The sequence below is a fragment of the Schistocerca piceifrons genome, chromosome 2, assembly GCF_021461385.2.
Source record: "Schistocerca piceifrons isolate TAMUIC-IGC-003096 chromosome 2, iqSchPice1.1, whole genome shotgun sequence".
Lineage (NCBI taxonomy): Eukaryota > Metazoa > Arthropoda > Insecta > Orthoptera > Acrididae > Schistocerca > Schistocerca piceifrons.
Window position 1 is genome coordinate 754,151,547 of NC_060139.1, and position 23,893 is coordinate 754,175,439.

Here is a 23,893-nt window from a genome sequence, read left to right on the forward strand (position 1 = left end):
TTGGTCCATACGCCGTATCAAACCCATCATGTTAAGGGGTAAGAACAAGGTGTGAATACTGTCACATTGTAATCCTCCTTCAAGAGGGTGTGAACCAGTGTTGTCAAGCTTCAAGATTGCTTTGGAAGGCGAGCACTTTTTCTTTAGCTATCTTTTGGTCTCAGGAACAAAATCTTCAGAAAACTACTTCCTGAAAATATTTTTGTCCATCCAAGCAGATTTTTGATGGACCAGTGCAGAAGCAGTGATATTTTTTAAAGCTCTGTGGTTCGCAGACTTCTCTATTACCAGCAGCTTCTGTTTATGGTCTCCACTTGCATTCGATGCAGCAAGAACTGTTAACCTCTCTTTACATTGTTTATAGCCCACAGCAGTCTCTTCTTTTAAGGCTAGAGTTTTAGATGGAAGCACTTTATAATTTAGCTCTCTTCCATCACAGTTTTACAGCTGATTAGAAGTAATATTTTCTTGTTGCATAATTTTTCTTAATTTCTCACAAAATTGTGTAACAGTTTGAGAATCCGTAGAAGTTTTCCACCACAAGTTTCAAGATTCTTTACGCTGTATCGCTACCTCCACCTATTCAATCATCTTGAATTCGCAGTAAAATCACCCTCACCTTCCTTTAACTCATTTCTAAAAAAAAAAAAAAAAATAAATTTCTTGCAGATTAGTTGCTGAAATGGATTTTCTTTTTTTAAAAAAAAAAAGCTTGTTTGATGAAAACTTCTCAATTTTGTCTCTGTTTCTAAGCTAATCTTCAACTGTCACTTCACTGACTCCTTGCTCAGCAGCAAGCTTTTTTAATTTTTCTCCTTTGTCTAGACTTTTCAAAGCCTTCAGTTTCATATTCAAAAGCACAAATTTTCTCTTACTCCTCCCACGGATTGTAATGTACGAATTAAAACATTAAGAAACACATAGCTACATATTTACAGTACATTGTATATACATACAACACTTTAAAATTAACAAGTCACAGGCAGGCTCACTACAGTACAGATGTTACTACACAACCAATTACAGTACATAGAACAAAGGTCAGTCAATGGTGTAAAATGTGTTCTATATCATTAGTTAGGCATACTGTATTTTAATGTCCACTATTGCTAAGTAGGCACAACAACAGGGGCAACAATAAGGATGGTACGCACTGCACAACTGATTGTCAGGTGGTCCCAATTAGTGAAGGGTGGACACACAAAGAATAAGCACATTCCTCAGAACCTAATGATAGCTGTCCATCTACAACAGAAATACATTAACAGTCTGAGGCCACGGTTATTTCTGTGCATTATGAATCAAAACCCTTAGTGGGACAGTTTTACCTGTATTGTACATGAAAAATTAAAAGAAAGTTCAAAATGCAACACATGAAAGTGCATAAAACATACATGCAGACAACATACGGAAATGTATTTTAATCTAGTTTCGTGTAAAATTTTAAGTTTCTTAAGACCAGCTCAAATTACACGGAACCTCGAAATACTGGGTCTCCACTACAAACCATAAAGTAACTTGGCCACAATTGGCACATAATTCAGTTGACATAATAATGAAATGAACTTCTGTAAGGAGCTCTAGTCATTTAATTTTGTGGAATTAAAAGAGATGCCTGTTGTTTGTCGTCTACAGAAGTAGTGTATTCAGTGAACAGTCACACATTCATTTTGTGATAACATGGCAAACTACAATGCCTTGTCTACCCGAAGTTTGAGTGTGTAGCATCTCAGCTTTTTAATTTGTGTACTGTATTTTTGAGATGAGATTAGAGAAGAAAGATCACCCCTGAAGTGGAAAATGAAAATTCTCTTTGGTAGGGGAAAATTGGTGCCTTCAATTAGACATTATCTTTAACATTATTTTTTTAGCGCAGCTATGAGACAAAGGTGATTGCTAGAAATGGGAAAAAGAATAATTTTATCGCTCAACAAAATAGCAAAGCTGAATTTTTAATACTTATATAGCAACCACGAATCTTATATCGAGGATTTTTTAGGCAATGTGAGCTAAAAGTTATATTTTTGGTTCAATCTGGTATTTTGATTTGAAATGAAAACTATTTCTCATTACAAGACTAAGTAGGTTCAAATGTTAAAGAACTAAATTAAATTTGCCCACTAGTAACTGGTTTAATTTTAAATAAAACAACAATGTTAACAGAAAATGCTCGATTTCCCAAGAACACGACTTTACCTAGATGATATGTTTATTAATGAAATGATAGATACTAATCCATAAAAAATTGATCTGCAGTAAACAATCTCCAACACATTTTACATTCTCACAACAGAATCACCTTCATTTAAATGTAAGTAACAGTTTCTCCAAAAAAATCAGTCAGTTTTTCTAGGCTGAAAAAGTTTAGTTTTAAGAAAGTGTTTCGTACAGAAAAGTAAAATCCCACAATTGCTTGTGTGGTACTTTAATAAGAAAAGTGTAGCAAATTGGAATACAGTTGCCACTCAATGCAACAACATCACTTGCATGCGTGATATGAGTAAAATAACTTTATCCATCAACATCGAATATTTAAGAGCAAATTACAAGGTTGCCCAGAAAGTAATGCACCGCATTTTTTTTTTTTTCCCTCAGGCAAAAACAATGCTACAAACGCAAAACGTTATGTATGTATTATTTGAAGTTTCTTAAATGAGCGCGCCAAGTTTCCGTCACTTCCAACAGATAGCGTAGCTGCAGGACAGTTTCACAATGGAATCTGTAGGCGATTTACGTTACAAGCAACATGCTGTCATTGGATTTCTCACTGCAGAGAAAAAAACTGTGGGGAAAATTTTCAAACACTTGTGCACAGTCTACAGAGCATCTGCTGTCAATAGAAGTACAGTTAGTCTCTGGGGATGGAGGGTGAGGTCATTGGAAGGTGTTTCAGTGGAACTCCACGATTTGCAACAGCCAGGGAGACCACCCATGGCTGTCACACATGTTGCAGTAAGTTGATGTTGTCATTCACTTATTTGGGACGTTAAAGGATGCCATTTGTGGAAGGCATTTTGAGGATGATGAGGTGATTCACACAGTGAAGCACTGGCTCCACCAGCAGGACAAGGATTGGTATCGACAGACCATACACACCCTGGTTTGGCACTGGAGGAAGGCCATGGAACAGGACAGAGATTATGTGGAAAAATAGGGTGTATAGATCCTGTGTGGGGTTGCTGGTCCCCCATTGGGCACCTCCCCAAGTGGCAGATAGGGGAACATCCTCCAGATATGGAGGGTACCAGGGAAATAATATATCTGGGGCAGACCACAACCAGCAGGTATGAGAGCCAATGGCTTGGAAGAAAGACAGAGGAGCCCCCAACCATCAATTGCTGCCTTGCGGTCAGTAGAGGGATTTACAAAGGCTATTTATGTTCCCTTGAAAATGGAACCAGCTACCTGCCGAGCTGTAAGGGGCAACCCCTCAAAAGGGTGGGCGAAAGATTAACAATCTTCCCCTGTAAAAATCACTTGTTGCGAATGCTAACAAAGGAATAATCCACACAGATATTCTGACAATGACCCTAACCAACAAAAAAAGGATATGACATATGTACACAGAAACATCGAATGTGAGGAGCTTATACCGAGCTGGAACCCTACGGCAGCTGCTAATGCAAGTAAACAACTACGGTATACAACTATTGCCTCTCCAGGAAATTGGGAGGATGGGAAGTGACATAATGGACTCAGGAAATTTCACAATATTCTATAGTGATGGGAGGATGAATTTATTTGGTACAGGTTTTGTGGTCGCTAAAGGACTGACACATGCTGTAATGAGCTTCAAACCAATCAATGGGTGTCCATACTAAGATTAATGGGACAATTTTTCAGCATAACAATAATAAATATACATGCACCCACAGAGGAGGCAGATGAACAACAGAAGGATGAGTTTTATAGCGAGGTAGAACAGTTGTATGATCAGGCTCCTGAACATGATGTTAAGATGTTAATAGGAGACTTGAATGCAAAAATAGGAAAAGAAGAGGCTTATCAGGCAACTATGGAAAAGAAATAGCCTCCATGAAATATCAAGTGACAATAGAATTAGGGTTTTAGATTTATATAAGTAAAAACATGAGTGTCAGCAGTACACATTTTCCATACAAAAAGATACACAAAGGAACATGAATGTCACCAGATGCACAAACTAGGAATTAGACCATATATCGATTGACCGGAGACACTGCTGGGACAATTTTAATTTCCCTCTTGTCTTGTCATCTGCCTCCTTAAATTCATTTTGTTACTTCTAACTATTTACCATTAACATACGTGAATATTATCTACATTTCCATAAAAGAAAATGGCTGGCCCTCAATTTTAAAGAATATAACACCAGATCTAATTTCTTGCTTAGTTTTAAGTATGTAATTGATTTTCTAATTTATTTTGACTACTCTTAGTTAGTATTTTTCATTATAGGGTGATACCAATAATTGTTTCGTAACTTAAATTCTATTATTGACATATAAAGAAATATAAATCCTGTACTAATTATAAACATTTGGAAGATGAAATACTAGTAATCTTAATGTATCTATCTAGCTCTATTCGTAAACATGTTAGCAAAGCCAGCCCTTAATTAATTCCAAAGTTATTAACAGTTTCATCAAAAGTATTGATTGCATAATGATATTTGTTAATTTAATCATTTAAACAGATAATTCAGCCTAACACTTGCAGTAGAGGAAACTGTTAAAAGGAACAAATTTTTGATGTATTCAGTTAATCGTATGAAGTAAGTTTTAATTGTAATTTCTGTAAATTTAACTTCGAACAAAGTGTAGTTTCAGTACCTATTATTGCGATGATATACAAGGACACGAATTTTTGTCACGGGACAGTCATCTCACAGCTGAGTTTCAGACGACAAACTTGTGTTGGTTAGAACAACAATAATGCTTCAACTGTGGAATAAGTGTTAAACAATTAGGCTGTGTGTAAAAACAATGACAGCGTCTGTTCCATAGGTACCTGATTATACTTCAAGAACTGAACTTTGTGATTAGGTTTTACCGCTTGTAGATGTTCAACAGGAAACTATTGTAGCAGTATATGGATGTTCACCTCCAAAATATTAATGATGCTTATGGAAAGTGAAACAATAGTGCACTGGCCATATAGAAGACAGTGAAACGCAACTGTGCATCTGTCGGCTACATTATTTACAACAGTCAGTGTCCAAACTATAAACCCCATTTTTCAGCCACAGTAGCAACGCAGTACATCGACACTGAGGACAACAAACGAAGATTTAAACAAAGCAGGCAGAACCACTACATGTGGTACCCTTGCAGGTGAGGATTATTGTACGTAGCCACAATAAAACAAGGTCTCATGAACTTTGAAAATTGAAATCAACAGTGGTTTACAGTGAAGAGATGATACAGCCAATCAGCGCTGCGGTTTCATAATGAAGAAGTACGACAGCAGCCAATCAGTGAGTGGGTTCTATGGAAGCAGTCAAGAGTACAGGAGCAACCAATCAGCACGCAGGTGGGCACAGCTGATGGGAGATAAACAAGATGCCTTGCTGAGAGAATTACAACGTGCGGCAGCCATGCAGATCCAGCACCCAGATGACAAGCGTAATAGCAGTAGCAGAAGAAGAAGAAGAAGAAGAAGAAGAAGAAGAAGAAGAGTGAATGAGAATAAGGTAAATTCAGTGCAAAAGCTGTTATTTATTAAGTGATACATAATGAGTGTCCTAACAAACAAGACAGTGTAACTGAGGACAAAGCTGTAGAGGTTAAGTTGTTAAATAAACAGAAAGACTTAATAAGGACTGATTCGCAGGACAATAGTCCGTACAGAAAATTGGAAGCAATGGCAAGGCAAATTATATAGCTACGAAAAAAAGACGTTAATAGGTTGATAAATAATAGTATGAAGAAAGTAGTACCTACTATGAGAAATTAACATCGAGTAGTAAATGTGTAGAAGAGAGAGAGAGAGAGAGAATTTGTAATGACAATAGTAGGAAGGTGGAGGTTTTCGAGAAACAGTGTGCTGAAAATAGGGTTAAACTTGAGAACCAAACCGATCAGATTAAAAATGATTCAGAAACTGAGGTAGAAATCAAGTGTGTAGTAGTGGTAGAGGAAATACTGGAAAAATTAAATGAAGATGTAGATTCAAAATTGACTGAATAGAGAAAAACGTGGAAAAGGTACCAAATCTAAAGGAGTAAGTGTAAGTGAAAGTGGGCCTCATTCTGACAGCACTTTTAACGATGATAACAATGATAAATCCAGTAGTGGTGAGAATGGAGTATTTGAATTTATAATTGATAATGATGGCCAAGGGGTAAGTAAAAAAAGCATAAAGGAGGATAATATTGGTTTTCCAGGGAAAGGATTAATGAGGATTTGTAGTACGAAGAAGATCACATTTTAAGTAAAAAGGAAGTGTGACACCCTGTAATAACAGCAAGGGTACAACGTATACATGTTAAGTGTTCACTGGACAGTGATAGTGATTTGAATGGCATTTCACAGGCATTTTTTGAATCTATTAAGAACGCTGAGGGTATAATAGTGATACATGTATCTGGAATAAGAATTATTGGTGCTACTGGTAAGCTATCAAAGAGTGTGAAACAAGAATGTGGAATTGACAGCACAGCTGTTGGAGTGCAATTTGTTGGCGATTCAAAATCTCAGCATTGATATTATATTTGAGACTAATTTCTTGTGAAAATAGCAAGGAGGTGGTTCAACATTCTGTTGATTCATTATATGGCGATAATGTCTTCTCAATTTTCATGTCTCCTGAGGCAGTCAAACTCTTCTCCTATCCAATCTGTAGTTTGTAAGTCAATCAGAGACATTCTATCTTAGACTTTCATGTGATTTTGTGCAGTAGGATACTTTAGTATAGGGATGTGTTAGAAAATGTTTCTCTCTCTCTCTCTCTCTCTCTCTCTCTCTCTCTCTGTACACAAAATTCTAATTTCGCAACCAACGGTTGCTTCGTCAGGAAAGAGGGAAGGAGAGGGAAAGACGAAAGGATGTGGGTTTTAAGGGAGAGGGTAAGGAGTCATTCCAATCCCGGGAGTGAAAAGACTGACCTTAGGGGGAAAAAAAGGACGGGTATACACTCGCGCGCGCACACACACACACACACACAAATCCATCCACACATATACAGACACAAGCAGACATATTCAAAGGCAAAGAGTTTGGGCAGAGATGTCAGTCAAGGCGGAAGTGCAGAGGCAAATATGATGTTGAATGACAGGTGAGGTATGAGTGGCGGCAACTTGAAATTAGCGGAGATTGAGGCCTGGGGTAACGGAAAGAGAGGATACATTGAAGAGCAAGTTCCCATCTCCGGAGTTCGGATAGGTTGGTGTTAGTGGGAAGTCCCCAGATAACCCAGACGGTGTAACACTGTGCCAAGATGTGCTGGCCAAGCACCAAAGTATGTTTAGCCACACGGTGATCCTCATTACTAACAAACACTGTCTGCCTGTGTCCATTCATGCGAATGGACAGTTTGTTGCTGGTCATTCCCACATAGAATGCGTCACAGTGTAGGCAGGTCAGTTGGTAAATCACGTGGGTGCTTTCACACGTGGCTCTGCCTTTGATCGTGTACACCTTCCGGGTTACAGGACTGGAGTAGGTGGTGGTGGGAGAGTGCATGGGACAGGTTTTACACCGGGGGCGGTTACAAGGGTAGGAGCCAGAGGGTAGGGAAGGTGGTTTGGGGATTTCATAGGGATGAACTAACAGGTTACGAAGGTTAGGTGGACGGCGGAAAGACACTTGGTGGAGTGGGGATGGATCTCATTTCAGGGCAGGATTTGAGGAAGTCGTATCCCTGCTGGAGAGCCACCTTCAGAGTCTGATCCAGTCCCGGAAAGTATCCTGTCACAAGTGGGGCACTTTTGTAGTTCTTCTGTGGGAGGTTCTGGGTTTGAGGGGATGAGGAAGTGGCTCTGGTTATTTGCTTCTGTACCAGGTCGGGAGGGTAGTTGCGGGATGCGAAAGCTGTTGTCAGGTTGTTGGTGTAATGGTTCAGGGATTCCAGACTGGAGCAGATTCGTTTGCCATGAAGACCTAGGCTGTAGGGAAGGGACCGTTTGATGTGGAATGGGTGGCAGCTGTCATAATGGAGGTACTGTTGCTTGTTGGTGGGTTTGATGTGGACGGACGTGTGAAGCAGGCCATTGGACAGATGGAGGTCAATGTCAAGGAAAGTGGCATGGGATTTGGAGTAGGACCAGGTGAATCTGATGGATCACGATCAAAGGCAGAGGCACGTGTGAAAGCACCCACGTGATTTACCAACTGACCTGCCTACACTGTGACGCATTTTATGTGGGAATGACCAGCAACAAACTGTCCATTCGCATGAATGGACACAGGCAGACAGTGTTTGTTGGTAATGAGGATCACCCTGTGGCTAAACATGCCTTGGTGCACGGCCAGCACATCTTGGCACAGTTTTACACCGTCCGGGTTATCTGGATACTTCCCACTAACACCAACCTATCCGAACTCTGGAGATGGGAACTTGCTCTTCAATATATCCTCTCTTCCCATTACATAGAGGGAAACATTTCACGTGGGAAAAATATATCTAAAAATAAAGATGATGTGACTTACCAAACGAAAGCGCTGGCATGTTGATAGACACACAAACACACAAAATTCAAGCTTTTGCAACCAACGGTTGCTTCATTGGGAAAGAGGGAAGGAGAGGGAAAGAAGAAAGGATGTGGGTTTTAAGGGAGAGGGTAAGGCGTCATTCCAATCCCGGGAGCGGAAAGACTTACCTTAGGGGGAAAAAAGGACAGGTATATACACGCGCGCACGCACGCCCGCAAGCACGCACGCATATCCATCTGCCAGGCGGATGGATGTGTGTGTGTGTGTGTGTGTGTGTGTGTGTGTGTGTGTGTGTGTGTGTGTGTGTGTGTGTGCGCGCGCGCGTGCGTGTACCTGTCCTTTTTTCCCCTTGTGTCTGTGTATGTGCGGATGGATATGTGTGTGTGTATGCGAGTGTATACCTGTCCTTTTTTCCCCCTAAGGTAAGTCTTTCCGCTCCCGGGATTGGAATGACTCCTTACCCTCTCCCTTAAAACCCACATCCTTTCGTCTTTCCCTCTCCTTCCCTCTTTCCTGATGAAGCAACCATTGGTTGCGAAAGCTAGAATTGTGTGTGTATGTTTGTGTTTGTTTGTGTGTCTATCAACCTGCCAGCACTTTCGTTTGGTAAGTCACATCTTCTTTGTTTTTAGATATATTTTTCCCACGTGGAATGTTTCCCTCTATTATATTCTTCCTTAGTTTTATGTACGTAACTGATTTTCTAGTTTATTTCGACTATTCATAGTTAGTACTTTTCATTATAGGGCAATACCTCTATTATTGACATATAAAGAAATATAAATCCTGTACTAATTATAAGCATTTGGAAGATAAAATACTGGTAATCTTAATGTATCTATTTGGCTCTATTCGTAAACATGTTAGCAAAGCCAGCCCTTAATTAATTCCAAAGTAATTAAGTTTCATCAAAAGTATTGATTTCATAACGATATTTGTTAATTTAATCATTTAAACAGATAATTCAGCCTAACACTTGCAATAGAAGAAACTGTTAAAAGGAACAAATTTTTGATGTATTCAGTTAAGCTTATGAAGAAAGTTTTAATTGTAATTTCTGTAAATTTAACTTCAAACAATGTGTAGTTTCAGTACCTATTATTGTGATGATATATAAGGGCCCGAATTTTTGTCACGAGACAGTCAGTCCGAGGATGAGTTTCAGACAAGAAACCTGTGTTGGTTAGATCAACAACAATGCTTCAACTTAACTGTGGAATAAGTTTTAAGCAATTAGGCCATGTGTAAAAACAATTACATTGTTTGCTCCATATGTACCCGCTTATTCTTCAAGAACTGTGAACTTTGTGGTTAGGTTTTACTGCTCTTAGATGTTCAATAGGAAACTATTGTAGCAGTATGTGGATGTTTGCCTGCAAACTATTAATGAGGCTTATGGAAAGTTAAACAATAGTGCACTGGCCACATAAATTTGTATATAGGGGATTGTAAAAAGTGAAAGTGAAAGTAAAAGTAAAAGACAGTGAACCGCAACTGTGCATCTGTCAGCTACATTATTTACAGTAGTCAGTGTCCAAATTACAAAACCCATTTTTCAGCCAGTGTAGCAATGCAATGCATCAACTCTGAGGACAACAAACGAAGAATTAAACAAAGCAGGCATAGCCGCAGCAGCAGAGATCAGACATAAAGGATGTTAGGAGCCAACGTGGAGCTGACTGCAATTCAAACCATCATCTAGTGATAATATAGGCAAAGGATCTCACTATTGAGTACACAAAAAGGCCACAAACAGAAGAGTTTTGACATTAAGAAAGTAATCAGAAGAAATACGGAAAGCATATCAGAGGAAAATAGAAGAGGGGGTTAAGAATGATACCAACACAACAAATGAACATTTAGATATAATGTGGAAACAACGTAAGACTGCAATCCTCGAGGCAGTTGTGGAGATTTTGGGAAGTTCAAAGGAAGGCAGACTGGTTTGATGAAGAATGTATGAGAAGAATTGAGGAGTGTAACATAGCACGAATAAAATTATTTGAGAGAAAAACTAGATCAAATCTGAATGAATATAATGAGAAGTGCCGTGTAGCTAAGAGGGTTTGCAGAAAGAAGAAAAGAGCACTAGAAAAGAAGAAATTGAACAGCTACGAGAAGAGAAGCAAGTACGTGAAATGTACCAAACGATTAAAGAAGGAAAAGCTGGGTTTCAAGCCAGAACAAATATATTTAGAAATAAAGAAGGGGAGCTGAGAGGCTAGAGTAATAAAGTATTTGACAGATGGGCAGAATACTTCCAAGAGTTACTGAATCCACAAAAAGAAGTATTAGAACAAGGAGGACTGGTGGAAATAAATTATTACGGACCAGAGGTCTTAACACCAGAAACCACAGAGGAGAAAGTGGTACAAGCCATTAAGACCTTAAAAAATAATAGGGCACCTGGAGATGATCAGATGCAGGCAGAATTTCTCAAGTATGGTGGGAAGCAAATACATACAGTAATACTGAACAACTGGCAGGAGGAGAGCATGCCAATGGAGTGGAAAATGGCTATTATGTGCCCCATACATAAGAAGGAGCTAAATTAAACAGCCAGAATTACAAAGGAATATCCTTGCTAAATACTACATACAAAGCGTTCTCCAAGATCCTATCTAGGAGGCTTACTCCCTATGTGGAAGAGAGAAGTGGAGACTATCAGAGTGACTTTAGAAGAAATAGGTCAATAACTGACCAAATATTCACATTACGCATACTACTTGAAAAATGTTATGAACATCAAATAAACATACACCAGCTTTATATCGATTTTAAACAAGTCTATGATAGCATCTCAAGAGTGGCATTGCGGAATGTGATGGAAGAGGATGGAATAGTGGCACTGTGGAATGTGATGGAAGAGGCTGGAATACCTAACAAGCTCGTTAAACTTACTACAATGATTCTCAGTGAAACCAGCTGTAAAGTAAAAATTCAGGGCGAAATATCCAGAGAAGTGGAAGTGAAGAAGGGACTGAGACAGGGTGACAATATCTCTTCACTGCTATTCAACCTCTGGCTAGAAAAAGTCATAAGTCAGATAGAGATAAATAGAGGAGGAACCAGTTTTAATCGTTTACTGCAATACCTAGCCTATGCAGATGATGTGGCATTACTCGCACGAAACACTGCTGTGCTGGCTGATACCTATCAACAACTGGAAAGAGGTGCAAGGGAACATGGCCTGGTGGTCAATGTCGAAAAGACCAAATATATGGCAAAGACCAACCAGCAAAACCAACCAAATCTCAGGATAGTCGACAATGAGTTTGAAAGGGTGAGAGATTTCAGGTACCTTAGGTAGACTATCGCAGAGACAAACGACATCAGCAGCAAGGTGAAAGCTAGAATAGCAGCAGACAACAGATGCTACTTTGCCACACTACCCATGCTCAGGAGCTCACTTCTATCACGAAAATCCAAAATCCTCAGTTACAAAACAATTACAAGACCAGTTGTTACGTATGGTGCCGAGACATGGACCATGACTGCGAATGAGGAAAGGATCCTTAGCATTTGGGAGAGAAAGGTTCTGCAGAAAATATACGGCCCAATATACGATCAAGAAGGTTGGCACATACGTATGAATGCAGAATCAGAACAACTTTTTGAAGAGCCTGACATTGTCACTATCATTAAAATAAGAAGACTGTGATGGGCAAGACATGTTGTCAGAATTGAGAAAGATAGAACATGTAAGAAGATTTTTGATGGCAAGGCTGGAGGCAGACAACGGAAGGGATGTCCCAGAAAGAGATGGGTGGATGGAATCGAAGAAGACATGGAAAAGCTGGGTGTGAGATGATTGAGATGGCAAGCCATGGACCGGTTTGAATGGCAGGATATTGTGATGCAGGCCAAGGCCCTTCAAGGGCTGTAGAGCCGAGTAGGAGTAGTAGTAGTAGTAGTAGTAGTAGTAGGTAAAACTGCTTTCTTTCATTTGTGTAATTCTCATTATGTTCAACACAGAAGTGAAGGAAAAAAATGTGGTGCATTACTTTCTGGGAACCCTTGTATCTAGCAATCTTTAATAACAATAACAACCAGCATCTAGATCCCAGGATTTGTTTCTGTCATTTGTCAATGAAATATTTAAAATGATAATGATATGTAGTTTTTGTCTAAGTCACTAACCAGACACATCCACAAAGCTTAATCATGATGACCTGCTGAGTTAATGCTGCAAACGAAAAATGAAACCGAAAAGAGGGAACAAAACATGGGGGAAAGGTCACTCAGATCCTGGGTTGTGGGAGACCCACCTGTTGTGAGGATGGGGAAAGAGAGAGCTGAAGGAAAAGACAGCAAGAGAAAGAGTAGTAAAGATGACGCAAGGGGACAGAGTGAGAAATTATGATAGATTAAATAGGAAGATAAATGACATCAGTTAGGAAATGGAGTTAATCTACCAACCACCAACAGTACCTGCATTTCAATAGTCACCATCCCTTCCACACTAAAAAATCCATCCCATACAGCCTGGGCACCTGGGGACAGCATGTCTGCGGCAACAAGAACTCCCTTGCCTAGTATGCTGAATGGTCTTCACAGACAGGCAGGCACTACATCCCAGACCTTGTTCGCAAACATATTTCCCATGCCATATCTGTACACATCCCCAATCCTCCCACCAGCCTGAAAAACCAGCTATAAAAGAGCAGCCCCTTTGTCACTGACTATCATTCATATTCCAGTCCTGTCACAGGCTTATCTTACCCCCTCATAGCCTGGGCCACCTGTGCAAGTAGCTACGTCATATACTAGCTCTGCAGTGATCATTGCACAGCTTTTTCTACTGGTATGACTACCAACCAGCTGCCCATCAGGGTGATCGGCCACCGCCAAACTTTGGTCAAAAGCAAAGTGGACCACCCTGCGGCACAACATGTGGCTGAACATTACACGCTTAATTTCATTGGCTGCTTCACAACTTGGGTCATCTGGACCCTCGCCTTTACCACCAGCTTTCCTGAACTGCACAAACGGGTATTATCATTACAACATATCCTCTGTTCTCTAAATTATCCCAGCCCCAACCTACGATAACCTGCTATTTCCACACAGTCTGTATCCATTACACTGTGGTGAACATGTTTTATCCAAGTCTACATATTTGATGTGACAATTTGCTGAAGCCCTTAACTGCCAATGTATCATTAACTGACATTTAATTGGAACACATTGTACAATCTACAATGCGCCATTTACCATGAAATGGCATACTTCCACAATGCACACGTTATAATACAAGAACAATCAAATACAGAAATTCTTTAATCACGAATATGACATTTCCCATCACTTTATTACAACAAATCATACCATAAACAACAAGTTTACGACAGATCCTCGATGTGCCAGTTCCTTGATACAGGGTTTATTCATAACATGAGTAAATGTTAAAATGCTAACCCTCAATTTAGTTCGGACTAGAAACATAACTTTATCTGTTGTACTCTTTAACACACTACCTGCTAGTAAAAAGTAGTTATATGCATATTGCTGGCCAATGCTTTATGTTATACAAACTGTTTCGACTTATTGTATTTACATCCTCTTCTTTGAATTTAAGCTAATGTATAACATGCAACACGACGAAAATGTTGTTGTGGGTTAACACTTTCTTCTGTTGTCCCTTTGAAATTTGATATGTCTGAACTAAATAAATACTAACAAAGAGATAGAGGGGCTGGCCAGTACTTACCTCAGCTCAGTACAGCCGATAGATACACATAAAACAGAACTGAAAATTTACATTCCTAGCTTTCGGAACTTTGTTCCTTCATCAGGGAGGAGAGAGGGGAAAAAAGGGAAGAAGGGAAAGTGGATTCAGTTACTCACAACCCAGGTTATGAAGCAACAGGGAAAGGTAAACAGGGAGGGTAGCAAGGATGGAGGCATGGTTGTCAGAGGGAAGCCAAAGATATTCTACTGTAAGTACTGTGCCAGCTTCAAACCAAAGAGGATGCATACAGAAGTAAAGTATAAAGATAAACACAACTATGTAGGATGAAAAGATGCGTGAATGGCTAAAGAGGAAAGGGAAAGAGGAGAAGACTGAAGAGTGAATGGGAGTGAGGTTGTTTAACGTAGGTTCAGTCCAGGGGGATGGCGGGATGAAAGGATGTGTTGGAGTGCAAGTTCCCATCTCCGCAGTTCAGAGGGACTGGTGTTGGGTGGGAGAAGCCAAATGGCACATACGGTGTAGCAGGTTCCTAGGTCCCTAGAATTATGCTGGAGGGCATGCTCCGCTACTGGGTATTGGGCATCTCCTAGGCGGACAGTTCGTCTGTGTCCGTTCATTCGCTCAGCCAGTTTGGTTGTTGTCATGCCAATGTAAAAGGCTGTGCAGTGCAGACACGTCAGTTGATAAATGACATGTGTAGTTTCACACGTAGCCTTGCCTTGAATTGTGTATGTTTTACCAGTAGCGGGGCTGGAGTAGGTGGTTGTGGGCGGATGCATGGGGCAGGTTTTGCAGCGGGGTCGGTTACAGGGGTAGGAACCGCTGGGTAGAGAAGGTAGTCTGGGAATATTGTAGGGTTTAACAAGGATGTTACGGAGGTTAGGGGGGCGACGAAAGGCAACTCTGGGTGGTGTGGGGAGAATTTTGTCAAGGGATGATCTAATTTCAGGGGTTGACTTGAGAAAGTCATATCCTTGGCGGAGTAATTTGTTGATGTTTTCGAGGCCAGGATAATATTGGGTGACAAGGGGGATGCTTCTGTGTGGTCTGGGGGTAGGAACATTGTTGTTGGACGGGGAGGAATGTATGGCTCGGGAAATCTGTTTGTGGACAAGGTCTGCAGGATAGTTGCGGGAGAGGAAAGCACTGGTCAGGTTATTGGTGTAGTTGTTGAGGGATTCGTCACTGGAGCAGATACGTTTGCCACGAATACCTAGGCTGTAGGGAAGGGAGCGTTTGATGTGGAAAGGATGGCAGCTATCAAAGTGAAGGTACTGTTGTTTGTTTGTGGGTTTGATATGGACAGAGGTGTGGATGTGAGCTTCAACAAGATGAAGGTCAACATCCAGGAAGGTGGCTTGGGTTTTGGAGAAGGACCAGGTGAAATTCAGATTCGAAAAGGAGTTGAGGTTATGGAGGAAATTAAGGAGTGTTTCTTCACCATGAGTCCAGACCACAAAGATGTCATCTATAAACCTATACCAGGCCAGGGGAAGCAGCTGTTGGGTCTTCAGGAAAGCCTCCTCCATGTGGCCCATGAAGAGGTTGGCATAGGAGGGAGCCATCCTGGTTCCCATGGCCGTTCCCCTGATTTGTTTGTAGGTCTGGCCTTCAAAAGTGAAGTAATTATGGGTGAGGATGAAGTTGGTAAGTGTGATAAGGAACGAGGTTTTTGGAAGATCTTCGGGTGGGCGTTGGGAGAGGTAGTGCTCAAGGGCAGAGAGACCATGGGTATGTGGGATGTTTGTGTAAAGGGATGTAGCATCTATGGTGACAAGAAAGGTTTCAGGTGGGAGAGGAGTGGGAACAGATTTGAGGCGTTCTAGGAAGTGGTTTGTGTCTTTGATGTAGGATGGGAGTCTGCGGGTGATAGGTCGTAGGTGCTGGTCTACCAGAGCTGAGATACGTTCGGTTGGGGATTTGAAGCCTGCTACAATGGGACGGCCAGGATGGTTCTCTTTGTGGATTTTGGGTAATAGGTAGAAGGTAGGGGTACGTGGCTCAGGTGGAGTGAGTAAGTATATGGAAGCCGTTGTGAGGCCTTGTGAGGGACCTTGGATTTTTAGGATTTTTTGCAGCTCAGTCTGGATGGAGGGAATGGGATCCTGGGTAACAGCTTTGTAGGTTGAGGTGTCAGAGAGTTGACGCAGTCCTTCTGCCACATACTCCACACGGTCAAGTACGACAGTTGTGGAGCCTTTATCCGCCGGGAGGATGACAATAGAGTGGTCTATTTTCAGCTCTTTAATGGCACGGGATTCAGCTGGGGTGATGTTGGGGGTTGTCGGGATGTTCTTCAAGAAGGACTGGGAGGCAACACTGGATGTGAGGAATTCCTGAAATGTCTGCAAGGGATGGCTTTGGGGGAGGGGAGGAGGATCCCTTTGAGAAGGCAGTCGAAACTGTTCTAGACAGGGTTCAACACTGGGTCTAGTACTTGGGGGCTGTGTTTGGGTAGTGAAGTGATATTTCCAGTTGAGGTTCCGGGTGAATGAGAGGAGATCTTTAACCAGGGCAGTGTGGTTGAATTTAGGTGTGGGGCTAAAGGTTAAGCCTTTTGATAGAACAGATGTCTCTGGAGGAGAGAGGGATCTGGATGAGAGGTTTAGGACTGAATTGGGACTGGTGATATGTGGCATTTGACTGTGGTTATAGTTGAGATTTGGTCTGTGTGGGGTATGTGCTGGGATGGGGAGATTGAGTAGGGTGGCTAGGCTAGGTTTGTTGGCTATGAGGGGGGTTTGTTGAAGGTTCTGTTGTGGTTGGTGTTTGTGAGGGATAGGGAGAGGGACCCCACTTCTTAGGTGTTGCACTAGCACTGTGGATAGTTTTTTCAGGTGTTGTGTGGCATGGAACTCAAGTTTGCAGCTGGCTTCTAGGATGATGTTCCTCAGTGTGTTCTCCAAGCAAGGGTTTGAGAGGTGGAGGACTTTGAAGAGAGATAGGAGCTGTTGGGAGTGGTGGTTACATGAAGTAGTGTAGAGATTCAGGACAAGTTGGGTAAGGGCTAAGGATTGAAGGTTCTGGAAGTCCAGGAGAGACTGGTGGAAGGAGGAATTGCACCCAGAGATGGGAACTTTTAAGGTAAGCCCTTTAGGGGTAATTCCAAAGGTTAAGCAGGACTGGAGGAAAAGTATGTGGGATTGCAGTTTGGCTACAGTGAATGCATGTTTCCGGAATGAATGTAAATAATGTGGTATAGGATTAGGGTACATAGTGGGTAACTGGTGGATAGGGAAATTAAATAACTAAAGTTGAGATAGTAATCATAAGAAGGAGTAAAACACGGAGGGAAGGACGAGAAGGAAAGAAATTGTGTTGGTAATGTTAAATACCAAAGGAAGACCAGTAAATAAGAAAAATACGGAAAAAGTTGACCAGACCAAGCAAGTATGTCCAGATCAGGGGGAAAAAGAACACACGTAGCTCAAAAACAGAGATAGCGAGTGGCGAAAAAAGATCGCGCCTGCCGCAAAAGCGATCGCGCCTGCCGCAAAAGCGATCGCGCCTGCCGCAAAAGCGATCGCGCCTGCCGCAAAAGCGATCGCGCCTGCCGCAAAAGCGATCGCGCGTGCCGCAAAAGCGATCGCGCGTGCCGCAAAAAAGATCGCGCGTGCCGCAAAAAAGATCGCGCGTGCCGCAAAAAAGATCGCGCGTGCCGCAAAAAAGATCGCGCGTGCCGCAAAAAAGATCGCGGGTGGGGCAGAAATGTCCCAAAAAATTTTTCTTGTGGCAGAGAAAGATAGCCAATGGCACAAAAATATCGCCAGCAACAAGAAATCGACGGAAATGGATGATACTGGTAGGTGTGGAAGAGATTGTTGGCAGTGATTGTTGGCTGGGAAACAGCGAATAACGAACGTTAAAACTATGGAATGTTGAATAAATAAATCAATAAATAAAAAAGAGAAGAGGACTATAAACGGAACAAGATAATAGGAGGAAGATGAAACTAGCACAGTTGGTGACGAAAATATTTATTTATGTATATATAAAACACTGAAGAAGAGAAAGTGTTAAGATGACAGACGTAAGTGATAGCTAACAAAAGGGACAAAACAATGAAGGTTGTGGACCATATAGGTGATCTAAATGATTAATGGAAAATCTCATATAAGATGTGAAACAAATACTAACAAAGAGATAGAGGGGCTGGCCAGTACTTACCTCAGCTCAGTACAGCCGATAGATACACATCAAACAGAACTGAAAATTTACATTCCTAGCTTTCGGAACTTTGTTCCTTCATCAGGGAGGAGAGAGGGGAAAAAAGGGAAGAAGGGAAAGTGGATTCAGTTACTCACAACTCTGAACTGTCTTTCACACTTTGGAATACTGGAATGTGAAATTCCACACTGTGGCATCACAAAGCTCCACGTCCACGTATAATTTCATGTCCCATGTGAGGATGGCTTTACAACTGGCACATCCATGCAGCTCATAAGAAGACTGGCGTAGGACATGGCATCTTTGTTCTCATGACCACCCCCTCATTTGTTTGTAGGTCTGGCACTCAAAGGTGATGCAGATAAATCTAAGGATGACACTGAATAGTGAAGTTTATGGGAGACTTTGATGCAAGCATGAGGAGTAGCCAAATGTAAGTGGGAGGATTTCCAGGTGGAAGAAGGCATAAGAAGGGTTTTGAAACAATCCAGGAAGTCGTACGTGTCTAATGTAGAATGGGCGGCTCCACACAATGGGTTCAAAGTACTGGTCTGTTAATGAGATGCACTTAAGTGGTGCTTCTAAATCTTCTATGATGGAATGCTGGGATGGTTGTTTTTGTCAATTTTGGGAAGTGGACAGAAGGCAGGGGTGCATGGGTAAGGAGGGACTGGATTTCTACAGAGGCAGTTCTGATATCTTGTGTGGGAATCAAGATTCTTAGGATTTCCTGTGGCTCAGTCTTACTGGAAAGCAATAGGAGCATTAAGAACAGTTTTTCTTTCTTTCGAGATGTCGAAAAGTTTATGAAGATCCACGTGACATACTCCTCAAACTTAACCTCTATTCACAACCCTCCCTCCATGCATGCATTTTTCCCTGAGGGTGGGATTTATTTGTTTACTCATTTACTTGTTTTGAACCTGCCCGTATGGTCTAGTGTGTCAGCACACTGTTCCAGGGATTCAGAGAGGGATGCCAAACCCAGATCGAATCTGTCTGGAGGATTATCAACAAGGAACAATGTGCTGGAAAGCCTGGATGTGGATTTTAGGTGGTTTACCACATATGACTCGGCCAGTACCCTTGTCCACCTCATCTAGTAACTCCCAAATACTTACAGGGAGAAGTCCTAGGAGCAGCACCTATTTTTGAAACCATCGATACGTTCGTGTAGGTTATAGGGTCCCAGGTATCACACCCTAGGATCATACATCAAAGTGGGTGCTAGTTTACGAATAATCAACGAAGAAGGATTTTGTATGATGCTCTAGAAGCTTAAATGCAATAGTGTCACGCAGAGCAATGGTGTAGAGTAATGGTTAAGGTACGTTCCTGACATGCAGAAGTTTGTGGGTTTAACCTCATCAGGTATTTATTGAAATGAATTTTTTTTTTCAGCTAAATGGTTTCATGTAATTTTCTTTTATTTATACTGTTTTGTTGTGTCGTTTTCATCATCATCATCATCATCATCATATTGACTTCATTATCTGCTCTCATTTTTTTTCTTCCTATCATTCTCTTTTCCTGTGGAACCTTTATCCATGTGATTTTTAATAATTTTCATTTACCGATCATATCTGAAAGTTTGAAAATGTCAATCTATTGGTATAAATAAACAATGTTTTTATAATGGCTGTGCAATGGTGTCAAAGATTTATTTTTCATTACAACATGTCCTTTTTTTCTAGTTTGTAATCATCATACAAATATTTTAAACAAATTCTTGCTGCACTACAGATAAAAAAGCAAAGAGGTGATTTAAGCTAGTAAAATGAAAACCAAGCAAAATGAGGAATAGAAATAATGAATGCAATAACATGGACAAAAATATAAAATGGAAGAAATTAAATGGAAGTTAACACATGAAAATAAATAAATTTATATGGACAAATATTCCAAAAGGAAAAAGAATGACAGGAAGAAAAAATTAAGGGGAAATAAAAATGCCAACACAATGAGGAAAATTATGTGAAAAAGAATAGAGTAAAACAAATTACATCTAAACTAATTAACCAAATAAAAATTAGTAAAAAACATGAAATCACTGTTTCCACTGTAAGGCTTAGTTTTTAGAAGTCGCTACTAGTTTCACACTAACAAATGCCCATCATTTTACATCGTGCTCTGCGCTCACTTGTGGCAGTCGTCTCCACTCAAGCCATTCTCGTGGCGTGCGGGGTCACAACCCAAGAATAATTCCACCTGATAATGGGCATTTGTTAACCTGAAACTGGTGACGACTCTTAACAAATAAAAGCCTTACAAATGAAGTGATTTTCATGTTGGTTTCAACATTCGGTTACAGGTGTTCCCCCAACAGGGTTGTTTGTAAAAAATTATACTAATTTCAACAACAATTTTTAAAAAAAATTCAGGCACCCACTGAGATTCAAACCCACAGCCTTCTGGATGTCAGGAATGTGTCACAACCACTACACTACAACATTCCTCGGTATAACACTATTATATTTAAGCGTCTTGAGCTACACACGAAATAATTCTTTTTCATCAATTACTCGAAAACAAGGTCTCACTTTGATGAATGGCTCTACAGTGAGATACCTGCGATCTAGCCTACACAGAAGGATCATATCTTTGCTAAGATTAACATCTCACCTCAAAACAAATAATGAGAAAACATATAGTGCCTGTCACAATGTGTGGGATTGCAAAACTTACTAAAACTACTTTAAAAATACTTCGATTTGGATTACTATTACTTGGAAAGTAAATAACAGCTGTACCACACTTTTGGTGTGCAATTTTGAACACCTTGTTTTTAGTTCACTAATTACTCAGATTCAGAGTGATTTTGTAAAATTTTCTGGTAATTAACATCACTTTGTCTTACCTTTCTTCTAGGTGCCTCTTGGCTTGAGTGATAAGGGTCTGCTGGAATGTTGCACTTGATCGCGAATGCAGAGGCCCATCTGTCACTTGTGGTATAATGTGAGTCATGTGGTTCACCATTTCCCAAATTTCTTTTGCAGTCTGTAAGAATGAAACCTCTGAATAGCTAACATTTTCACAGCCTTTTTAAAAAATTTTAACAGAAGAAAGAATAAGCCACACCTTATCTGATTGAATTTCAGGCATCTCCAAGAACCTTGACAGTAATGGCAGTTGCACCACATCTTGTACCACATTCTTGTTATACTCTGACACCACTTTTGCATAAGCCATTTCTAGATGATCCAATAAACTTTTGGAGCCCGTAAGTAATGACTCATTTACATCCGACATCTGAAACAGTTTGTCATCAAGAAAGTATTTATAAAGATAACACAGAAGGTAGTAACAAGAATGAGTAATCTGTACTAAAGGACCACATTTAATCACAATGGATGCAGCAACAAGCCATAATAAGATTAAATCAAACAATAGAAAATCTAGGATGGAATAATGACAATATTACGAAAAGTACAATTAGTTACTCACCATACAGTGGAGATGTTGAGTTGCACACAGGCACAACAAAACGACAGCTAAACAAGTGAGCTTTCAGCCAAGAGTCATTCTCCTCAAGTAAACAACAACAAACAAGCACACGTCCACACCCATGCGCACGCACATTCACACAAATGAGCTGAGCTTGCATGAAAGTATGTGTGTGTTTACTTTAGAAGCGTTTTAGGCCAAAAGGTCAATTGTTTAGCAGGCTTTTTGTTGTGCCTGTCTACACTTCAACATCTCCACTATATGGATTAGCAGTCTAGCCTTTTCATAATCTTACCACAGTAAGGTTACTTTTATAATATCTACATGACACAACACAGTTCAATTGACTGTTTTACAATGAGTGAAAACTAGCATATCAAAAGGACACATCAAGACAGGTGATTCATAAAAGTGTTGTAGTACCTCCTCAACAGTGTTATGTGGAAAGCAGAAGATAATTTACATAACAAAATATGATAAAAAAAGTTTCCACACTGGAATAAAAGCAGGGAATGTGGAGCAAGACAACAGGCACTGGCGTGACGAAGGTCGGCTCACTTACGTGATAGGTCACAAAATACACTTGTGTTAAACTTAAGGATGAAAGTAACTTTGGCACGAAGTGTCATTGTGAAGAAACACAGCTCAATGAAACTTGGGTCTTACATAGCCAGCACTGCTGGAATATAGTACAGAAAGTAACTTAAAGGAATATGCAATGAGACAAACAGAAATGACACTTTTATTCAAAGACAATAATTACACTAAAATCTTCACAATTTATGACGGTCCCCTGGACATTACCAACGACGAGATATGGTTCTTAATAGGGTATGTGACTGCCAGGTATGGAAATGCATGCTCTGCATTGCGCTCACATGCTTACCTTGAGGTTGGTAAGGCCTTTTGGTAGGGTGTTTCATTTCTCCAACAGCACGGTTGACAAATGCTGCATGGTCACTGGTGCATGTCAATGTGCTGCAATAAGTCTCCCCAATGCATCTCATAGTGCTAGATGGGATTTACGTTGGGGAAACAGGAGGCCAGTTCATTCATCAAATATTCTCTCTTTCCAAGAGCTCCTCCACCTGCACTAATCAATGCAGTTGCACACTGTCACCCATAAAAAATAATTCAGGGTCAAATGCATCCCAGAAAAGACACATGGGGGGAAGGAGTACAGTGTCACAGTACAATTGACTGGTGAGTGTACCGTATTCAAAGATTTGCGATGGTGGCAAAGAGCATAGGGACTGGAATAATGATGAGTGGAATTGCATGCTTTTCTCAGATGATAACAGTTTCAATCTGAGCAGAGATTCAGGACGTGCCATCATACAGTGACTGGTGGGAATATGTATGGTCCAGGAAGATTGTCGGACACGATCATTTTGGTGGTCCAGGCGCTATGGTATGCGAAGGCATAATACCGCATGGTTGTACTGACCTCTAAATCTTTGTACACATTACACTCACATGTCAGTATTATTGCGAGACTGCACTCCTCCCCCATGTGCATCTTTTACGGCACAATCGGCCCTGACTTCATTTTATGGATGACAATGCGTGACTGCGTTGAGAATCTCACCAGAATGCCCACTGGCTTCCCCACTGCAATCCCCCCAGTGAGAATACTTCGAACAAGTCTCACACCGCAATCCACTACTCATGAACCTACGGCAAAGCTCACACTTCTCACTCATGGTAAAATTTTACAGTTATTGAAACAAGAAAACTACTTTATCTAAGTTCCGCTACTACAATAATAAGATGGTAAAAAACTGACTACAATAATCACAAACTTGCTCTACAAGGGAAGTAACTACTATTATTGACAGTATTAATCAACAACAAATGAGAATATAACAAAGACTAACACAGAAAGAAAATCAAACGTCTAATGACACAGTAACGAAAGTGAAAGCAGTTCCCAAAAATTTCTTCTGAAATTATTTCACCA

The 23,893-nt window shown here is 40.7% G+C and overlaps 1 protein-coding gene across 4 annotated transcripts in view; it reads right to left on the reverse strand.

Annotated features, from left to right (window-relative positions):
* Window positions 1-23,893, reverse strand: part of LOC124777024 (nuclear pore complex protein Nup93-like) — a 213,281-nt gene that overhangs the window by 148,508 nt on the left and 40,880 nt on the right. For all 4 annotated transcript variants that reach the window (XM_047252278.1, XM_047252279.1, XM_047252280.1 and 1 more), the window contains 2 exons: window positions 21,568-21,738; window positions 21,347-21,486 (listed from right to left, as the gene is read on the reverse strand). In XM_047252278.1, coding sequence (XP_047108234.1) covers window positions 21,347-21,486; window positions 21,568-21,738 — 311 coding nt within the window. The remainder of the gene's footprint in view (window positions 1-21,346; window positions 21,487-21,567; window positions 21,739-23,893) is intronic.